General features: G+C 35.9%; 1 protein-coding gene across 1 annotated transcript; it reads right to left on the reverse strand.

Annotated features, from left to right (window-relative positions):
• Positions 1-7535: 7535 nt before the first annotated feature.
• Positions 7536-9164, reverse strand: LOC147497172 (lysM domain receptor-like kinase 4). Its single transcript, XM_086562787.1, has one exon. It carries the CDS (start codon positions 9162-9164, stop codon positions 7536-7538), a length of 1629 nt encoding a protein of 542 aa, XP_086418913.1.
• Positions 9165-10126: the final 962 nt, after the last annotated feature.

Raw genomic sequence — 10126 nt, forward strand, 5'->3', positions numbered from 1 at the left:
TACATATATAAGCATAACATACAGCATAAATAATAATGGTTTCCTTTAATTGAAAAAGTGTTTAAAAAATCTTGGATAAATAAGAAACCACCATCCACCAAGTCATGGTTTCTTGCTCTATAACACATAGAAAACTACGTAAAGCACAGGGTAAAAATTCTACGTTGATTTAAACTAATTGACATTTTCAAGCTCGAGTTCAAAACTCAAGTTTATACCAAATTCAATAGACCACTTACTACTGTCTCTTATTGAAGCAATTGAATTGAGTTCTGAATATATGCAAGTACCAAATACCTTGATAGCCATGGGACGTCATTAGATCTTCTTGAAGGTACTTGAAGTCTCACCACTATCTGTAGCAAACAGAAAATAGTATATCATAAACTTTGGCATAACAATAGTTATAGATCTTCGATCACTTGGCATGCCTAAAAATCTCAACATAAAAATAATTCAAGGCATCCACATATATATGACATTGTCAGTATCTTTGACCACCTGACACACCTTCTGCACTCGAAGGATCAATAAATATATTCCCATTGAAGCTTTCTAGCTAGTGTTTTCAAGGATCAATAAGTCTTCTATTGCTTCAAAAACTTATAGACAAATTATACAAATCTTACATTCTTACCATTTGTTCTCAACACTTTATCCAGGGTAGAAGCAGTTTTTGTTCAAACAAATGGTTCCAGGGAGTGTAGTATCGTAGTTCCATGTATTTTAGCTGACATAAGACGAATGTTAACAAATCCGTACAGTTAGTATTCCATTTACTCAATTTGCTTAAGAGGTTCTGATGGCCCATCTACATATAGAGTCCTCAATTGGATGCAGGTGATTTTAAAGGCATGGACATCTTGTGCTCCAATGTGCAAAGAAAGCTTCGAGTGTAGCTACAGGAGAAATTGGCCACAATGTAGAATACCATAATTGGAGCGAGGTGCATGTTTTAGGATTTAGAATCATATCCAAGCAAATAACTTTAGGAATCATAACTTAGAACCAAAAAATCTAATTTCATTGAAGTTACGCTACCTAGGTACGGAAGACCAGAAGGCAAATTAAAATGACCACACTGTATAAATAGCTAGCAGAATATCCTTAGTAAAGACACTCATTTGTAAAAACTTAAGCCACGTACAAATAAAAGCAAAGTGTATGACATTAGATAAGGCAATGGAAATTGTTTCATTTCATTATCGGAGTATCGCAAATCACTACACTAAAATTGTAATGGAAGGCACTTGAATATGATATAAATTAATTTCTTAAATGGAAGAGAAAGCTTACAAATGGAGTTCACGCATTGCTACCACATAGTTGGAGTCTACCCAGTCACCTCGCTCCACCATTTACTTGGAGCTTCGTCAATGCTCTCCTAGACCGCTATACATTCATCCATGGAGGATGCAATAAATTTCATTGTTCCTGCAGCATACACCATTATAAGAAACATAGGTCGTGAAGTAGCGTAAAAAAATTCGCAGGTGCAGAAACAGGAATCTTAAACCCTGAAAAAATTTATAATAAAAATTAACATTTATTATAAAAATTGTGATAATTGAAATGAAAGGGTGTGTACTTGGTATAACAACTGTCTCTAATAAAAAAATTCCACATTAAAACCTGAGCGGATAACTACCGTCTCCAATCAACAATGCACTTATAAAAAGAAAGAAAAGGAAAACCTAACTTGGGATTGCTACAATGCACCCATAAAGATTTGATGTATATTTTCATCATTACATTCTAAGAGAGTTTAAATCTCAAGTCCTATGGAGCGGAGGCCAACCAACAAAAGCCTAAATGGCATCAACACCAACTGGAGATAACTACGTGGTTCAAGTGGGAGCAACTAATGGTGGTAGTTAACCTGATATGGCACTTTGTAGAGAAGAGAAAACTAACAATAGCGTCAGGAATGCCACTAACTAACATTTCATTGAGCAACATACTTTGTGTCGTGTTCTTCCACCTTGCATGACATCATCTATAAATATAAATTTGTCCAAGCCTTATTGGTCATTGGTATAACAAATTCCCAGCTACATGTTAAGAAATTACTCTATTAGAAGTTTAACATATTGAGACCATATTTACACCAATCAAATCACCTACTCTTCATAGTTTGAACTCTCAAGAATTTTACCAAAAAACTTAGCCATTATCCTATTTGTTTCACACAGAATATCCTAAACGGAACTTTTATATGTGATTATGCACACATCTCCAAACCTAATTAATTACAATAAGTTGATTCTTGACTCGTCATAAAAATGCTTTTAACTTTAAAGAAATTGTTTTGATATGAAATTGCTTTTGGTGAGGCAGACCTTACCCAAGGAACTGACTTCGCGATTCAACCCTAAAGCTCAAAAAATTTAAAATTCTCTAAGTGCAACTCAAATTTCCAAGTACAAAGTGTTTGTTACAATGATTCTTTGCGAGCTATGCTAGGCCTACTAACAAAATGTTTATGCTCACTACAACTGATACAACGAATAGCATTTTAAGATGGCCATACCTTGTATTCCCATGGTTGTGTTCGTCTTGCATGCCATAACTGATAAAGCATTTTCAGAAACTCAAAAGATCAAGTTGTTCATTAGAAAATAATGAAACAGAAATATGCAAAGAGAAAAATTAAAGAAACCCAAATACAAAAATTAGGGAAGTTTGTACCTCAAGCAAAATGGCTTCCTTCGACTGCTATTAATTAAAAGATATACATACAAAACCCTCATCTACTCCAAAATTAAATTGAAAGGTACTATCTAGTATCTATTGAAAAGTAATGATTATCCAAATTTCCAATTTGAAGAGGAAGAAAATGATCTTATTGACGATCGTATTCAATCGAGCAAAGAAAGAAAATAAAAACTAGAAGAAAGAAAGTGAGACAGTGCCTACACATGTTTGTTGAAGATATAGAGCTGGATGGTGTCAACATTAAACTAAAGAAGTGATTAAACCTTTCACATTGCACTTGTTAAGTTTCTAATAGCACCTCCTAGTCTCTATAACTTTATATTTTCAAACCACTAATATAACACTTATTCATATCATTTCAAGTACAAATAAATAGTTTGATATAGATTTCATCTAAAAAATTACACCAATTCAGCAGAATCTGAATACATAACTGGAAAAGCAGAATGAGAAGAATAGAGAAAACCACAATGAATAGGATTCAAGAATTAAAATCCATAACAATATGTGTATGAGGGGGGTGGGTTGTAAATAAATCAATTGCAGAAATCAAAGATTCAAAGTTTACTGAAAGTTTTGTTAGTGTAGTACTTCATACTAAGAAATCTATCCAGGAACTTACCAATCTATAAACTAACATAGAAAAAAGAAGTATGATATGTCACGGAGTGCTAAATAAGAAAGGCGTAATAATGAAATGCAGGTCAATGGATCTGACCTCAGAATAAGGCAAAGTTGCTCGAATTAAAACATCTTCTGAGCAACACGAAGTTCACCAATGACCTGTTTAAGAACAATATGCAGTAATACTTAAGAATAAAATTAAATATAAAATCATTTTGTATCAAACATTAAATTTAGAAAATATAAATTGTTGAACAAATCCATTGATAGTTGGTCTGTATGCATCTATATTATTGTCCACAAAATCTAGTGAGAAGCAACTGTGATGTAGGACCACTATCTATACTCAGTTGTAATCATCATTATAATACTCATTTCCGCAATGGATTTGTAGAAAGTAGAAACAATTTGACTAAATTGCCATATAAAATGACCACTAAAACAAAATGAAATAACAAAGTAACTGAAAAAGTCAAAGGTGCAGTTCTTTAGCTTACTTGATAGGGCTAGGTTTTCTAGTGCTTCAGTTGTCATTTAGCTTTTGGAGTGTTTTTTAGCTGACGTACTATCAAATGCATATTCTTAAAACATCTGAAAACATACATCAATGTATGGTAAGTGGTAATATAGTTTATATGATAGGGCTAGGTTTATGATAAGTGCACCTTATTGAGTGATGTCATGAGGAAGCTCTTGGCTTGAGCAGAGTATTACAAAGAGATCAACACAATAGGCTGTTAACATTAAATTCTCAATTCCACAAACAATGAGCAAACAATTCCATTGGAATTAAGAAAGTTGAAGCTAACCATAACACACCTTTTAACAACAATCAAGTGGTGATAATTCCGCGAAAAATCATTTGGTGTCGAACTGAATCTCCGATAAAAAAAAATGATAGAAACACACAAAGAGTCAAATTAATAAGTAAAAATTGAAATTTACAGCAAAAGATCGCATAGAACCACAATATATGATAAAAGAACAATGTGATATAGTAATTAGGGCCATTAGCCATACATGGATGATCAACTGCCTTAGAGAGAGTGTCATTAATGAAGCACCGAAAAAAAGAAAGAAAGAAAGTTTAACTTAAAAGCTTTGATTGTTTTGTTTGTAGTGGAAATATCAGTTACAATCGGCCATGGAAAGTAGTCGATCAGCTTACATTCATGGGAGCTTTTTAAACACTCAAACATGGCGGAGACGAACTTTTTATTAAGAGGTCATGTGAAAATCCATTCCATATACCTATACTAAATTTTAAAAAATACCCAAGAAAAACAAAATGGAAAGAAAAAAAAAATAGCTTTATCTATCTGTATTTTTTCTAACTCGAATATTTAAATAGCTTTCTTAACTAACAACTCAAATTCACTGAGCTAACCATAACAACATAAATCCATAGCTTCCCACGGATACTTTGACTGTTGGTGTTGCATTTAATAGCTGACATAATAATGGCGCAACCCGTCTATGATAGATATCCTTTTATAGCAGAGAAATGACCAAAAAACATACCTTGGATCCAATCTCTTAAGTTGTAAGGTGCTTAGGGTTCATATGTCAATGCCATCCTGTCAGAAAAACCAAAATGGTAAAATATGTCAACCTTATTAAATTGCTGACTGTGAAGTTATACAACTACCAAATTTAGTGGGAAAAAAAAAGTGTATTACTAAAACCGTAAGCTCACTCATACTAAGATCAAGTACTATTAACGTACAACAACAGACTGAGCCACTTGCTTATTACACACTGTATTTTAATGACAGTACCACCTTATTCACATGGTACGGTGCAAAGCATCAATTCAAAGACCAAGCTTGATGCTTAACACCATCAACACATGATTAATTTTTGTGTGAGTTATGTTTCTCATGATAGTTAAGCTAAAACTATTGCAAGGTTCAGTACAGACATGAAAAAAAATTCTTTCTTGCTCAATAAAAAAAAGCAATGCACATGGAACAAAAAATGATAAGTTGGTAATCGAAAACAATGTAATAAGAAAGTGCAACTCTATTAGGCCAAAAAACTAAAAAAAGCATAATTTAAGGAATGCACCCAACTAACGCCAAAATGTCAAAAAATAACAAAGAATAAAATTCTTTCCTCACTACATATGAAATCATGGACTCACCCCTTGCACTTGGAGCAGATGACCATTTCGTGAGAGTGATAGCTTCTTGGATGTCCCATTGTAAAGCTCCTCCAAGCTAGCCTTCAGTGGATGCATCACATCCGTGCCCCTTCTCTGCCTTCATCCTCCGCTGCTACCACCACCACCTAGTAACAAATTTATTGTCAGACTTGCAATCCCATAAACATAATAGATATAAACAAAATCTTTGTTTAAATATGTAACTCAAGCTATAATGTAATAGTCAAGCTCAAATCAGTATGTACCATTAATTTATGCAGCAATTACTAATCCCATATCAGATCAGTATCAATAGTAACAACATAATACAAAACCATATAGTTATCCAACACCTTCAGAAAGAAGAAAAAGAAGAAGAAGAAGAGAAAAAAATAAGTAAAATAACTTAAAAATCCAAAATCTCATACCCATTGCTTATTAACCTATGTAAATCACTGGAGAAAAGAAAAGAGAGGTTGAGTTTAATCTTCTTAGCTTAAAACCCTAAAAAGTTTAATCTAATTCGGAACCTGCCTATTTTATAAGAAGAAAAGAGGTGTGAGACCATAGTTCAGAATGACACATTGATTTTAAGTACTATTCAAATACAAAAACAATAACAAAATTTAGGCTACCACTATATTGTCACGAAGGGAAATAATTTGGAGCTCTGAAATCTTGACAGGTTGTGCATTTTCTTTTTTTTTTGGGAAATCATATTGCCAGAACAAACCCTGTCAATAGAGATCGATGCCCGGTATTTTTTCACCTCAAGGAAGAGAAAGTACCAAGGAGGCGACAGATCTGACCGTGCAGCGGGAGGAGGATTTTGGAGGGCTACTGGAACTAATACACCAATTTTCGATGACTGGAAAAGGGATGAACCGAAAAAAGAACTTGGTTATAAGCAACGTCTAGTCTTTCATACAGGGCCAGGGACACCATGTAAAGAAAACAAAACAAATTGGATCATGCATGAGTATTGCAATAAGAATCATCAGATAGCTAAAAATAGTCGGGAAAATGTTATGGAGGTACATTTTTAACTCTATGGATCTAACTTAAATTATTAATGTTTATATTTTGATACATTGCTTGATACAATAGCAGAGACAGAAAAATAAGAGCAATATTAAACTTATGTATATTCGATTTAGGCATTCTGAAGATCGAGGTTGATCTAATTATCACCGTATTATAATCATATGGTATATGATACCGCCACATACGTCCTATATATGTTAAATACGCACCTCGTTCACTCTCTATTATCATGTGCGTGTTTGTGTATCCAATTAGCTTCATACACTGATTGAGCAATTTTGAGCACGTCCTCCCGAGGACCTTGGTAGACGATCTGTCCGTCTGAAAGTAGAATAATATCATCGAAAAGATCATAACAGACTGCCACAGGGAATTCACAATTTGGAGATTTTCTACGTGAATTTAGAGGTGGAGAAAGAAGGTTTTCGGGGACTCTGGGGTTTAGAATCTTATTTGTGGGGGACTCACAGTATAATTGTACTTTTTCCCTCTCCTGATTTCTCGTGAGTAAAAAAGGGTACTTAAAATTTGCCTACGTGGACACCCTCAGAGACCAGGAATTCACAATTTGGAGCTTTTCTACGTGAATTTAGAGGAGGAGAAACAAGGTTTTCGGGGACTCTGGGGTTTAGAATCTTATTTGTGGGGGACTCACCGTATAATTGTACTTTTTCCCTCTCCTGATTTCTCGTGAGTAAAAAGGGTACTTAAAATTTGCCTACGTGGACACCCTCAGAGACCAGCAAAAGGGACTGCTATTATATATATATAAAGATGAGGGGAAATCGACTGACAATATATACATTTTTGAAGGTTTGAAAAAGTACCCCATTTTTTCAATTTCTATAACCATCTCTTTGAGTAGAAATCTCTATATAATTAAGCCAGTGCTAGAACATGGAAGATGTGATGAAGGGGTAGAAAGAAAGACATCTTGCCATTTCATTTATTTATACAAACTGCTAAAACTATCGATTCCAAGCAGTAGCTTGTGACCATAGACAAAAGTTTACACGATTCTAGAAAGAGCTTTCAGCACATCATTCATTGTGGGTCTATGGTTGGGATTCTTGTCAACACAACCCTTAGCCAAGAGTGTCAAACACAGAGCATCTCCCAAAGGGTAATTCCCTTCCAATGAAGGATCCATAAATTGCTTCAGCTTCTCAAGACAATTGGAAGAACCTTCAATCCCTCCATCCGCTAAAAATTCAACTGAGTCTTTCAACATGCATGCATCCATAGCTGCTTCTTTGCTTGACATTAGCTCAAGTAAAACAACCCCAAATGCAAATATGTCCACCTTGGGCGATGATAAACCATGATGCAGGTATTCAGGTGCCAAGTAACTCTTATGACCAACTATCCCAGATTTGTTATACATCTTCTCCTCCTCCACCTTGTCTTCATTTCCACTGAAAAGAGGTTTTGCCCATTTAAAACCCGTAATCTTGGCTCTCCAGTCCATGGTTATCAACACAGTTCTACTGTTAATGTCTCTATGTACATAAGAAGGGTTCGTGCAATGATGTATGTAGTGCAGGCCAGCTGCAACATCGAAAGCGATCTGCATCCGTCGTGTCCATGTGAGCTCCTTTGCTAACTTTCCATTCGACAAACACCCCCTCAAGCAACCGTTGGCTGCAAACTCAAATACGAGATATGGCCTAGTACCGTAACAGAAGCCTTCGAGTCTCACAATGCTTAGATGATTGATCTTTGTCAGTATGTCAAGCACCCGATTTGCTGCATCTTCTGACTCCATGTGTTCGATTGCCAAATGTGAACCTCCAACTAATCCATGATAAAACGAATGACCTACTGCTGAAGAGTCACAGAAATCCCCTGTTGCAAGCTGTAGCTCTTCCAAACTAAAATTAAGCAAAGAATGCTTTAACTTGGCCATCCCATCAAGAAAATCAGCAGAGAAATTGGAGAATTGTGAGTTTCTAGCAGACAAAGACAAGGGCTGGAAACTGAGAGGATACCACACTCTTCTTATATGTATAAACAATCCCAAAATAAGTACTAGGAGTAGTATTGATATCGACAAAGCCAATCCAGCGACAATATAGGTTTTCCTCCTCCTTGAGCTTGAACTTTGTGCCACTTTCTTCAAAGGAATAACAGTTCTAGGCCCCGGAGGCAGCTCTACAGGAGGAGTAATTTCCAAATTTACTGTAGGAATGCCTTTAGTAGGAATGAGTAGTGTGGTTTGAGGAAAGATTGTAGAAAATGGATCTAAGCTATTAGCAGTTAAGAGCTTCTCCTCAGCGATTCCAAACTTACTAGCTATTACAGGAGTAGTATCAGTTTCGACAATTGGATATGTAACAAGGTACTTCACCCCATTTCTTTTATCAAATCTATCAGGACATGCACATCGTATAGGTACAGTGATCTCAACAGCTTCAGAAGTATTACCTACATATGTTGGATTCTGTTCAAATAGAGTCTGTGACTTCAAAAGTCCTTCAAAAACACCGCAAGCGATTGTTGAAATCGTAACATTTCCAGAGGCATTGTACTTGAATACGGCCTGAGAGAAACGTGCTCCAGAGCAAGAACAGTTGATGGGAATAATGACCTCGCGACCAAGGGTTAGTTCAATGGAGTTGGATTCGGTTAGATTGTTCATAGTTAGGAGTTGAGTGTAGTTTGATTTGAAGAGACTGGACATTTGTAAGACTGAGTGAATATCCTGTTTGGCTCGATAAACCATATATGTCTGGCATGGATATGTGATAGAGCCGCAAAGGTAGTTTGAGCCAGGCACCTGCGGTTGCCATGTGCAGTCAGTTTTGTCATAGAATTGCTGTGAAGAAATGGGTGTTATCATCATAATAAGAAGAATTAGTGAGTAAACACAGATGAAATGAAAAAAAGCCATGGTAGTAACAGCAGTAGGTGAAGCAAGGATGAACTAGTAAGAGAAGGAATACATGAAACATTTCAGTTGCAATAGTGAAAGTATTTTAAGCAGCCGTTTGGCCGGCAGTGTAACTGTACGTGTAGTGAGTGGAACCAATTAAATAGCTTGGTCTTTGAAACTTTGACCGAATGAAGACAAGTTCTACTCTCGGTTTTGGATCTTGTGAGTGTAAACTAAGACTCAGTTTGGTTTCCATTTGGCATTGGTTAAATAATTAGATTTCCTTTTCCCTTAATTATTGGAACTCGCAGCATGCACATATCTCCATTCCTAATACCAAACTTGTCTGAACTACAATTTGCAATTAACAACTGTATCGGCCAAATTCATGACTATCAGGATGACACGTCTCATGGACCGAGGTAACATAAGGTACAAGGGAGAGAGAGCATAGGATCCAGTCCGCGAAACATTAAAGGGACGTGGACTCCAGAGAGACATAGTGGCAAGGAGGGGTTTAGTGAATCAAGAAGATGCAAGATAGTGAAACCGGAGTCATGTGTACAGTATCCAGTCCGCGATATCTAATGCAATAGATGGACAGTTAGCGATCATGGGGAGAAGGTGGTGGAGATCATGGAACCAGAGAGCAGTTAGCGGTTACGAGGATATAAAAATGGGGATGAGAAAAATGAAAGTGGAGGGGGAAAAAGAGGAGAACTACGGCA

Source organism: Coptis chinensis, chromosome 5 (genome assembly GCF_015680905.1).
Source record: "Coptis chinensis isolate HL-2020 chromosome 5, ASM1568090v1, whole genome shotgun sequence".
NCBI classification, from domain to species: Eukaryota; Viridiplantae; Streptophyta; class Magnoliopsida; order Ranunculales; family Ranunculaceae; genus Coptis; species Coptis chinensis.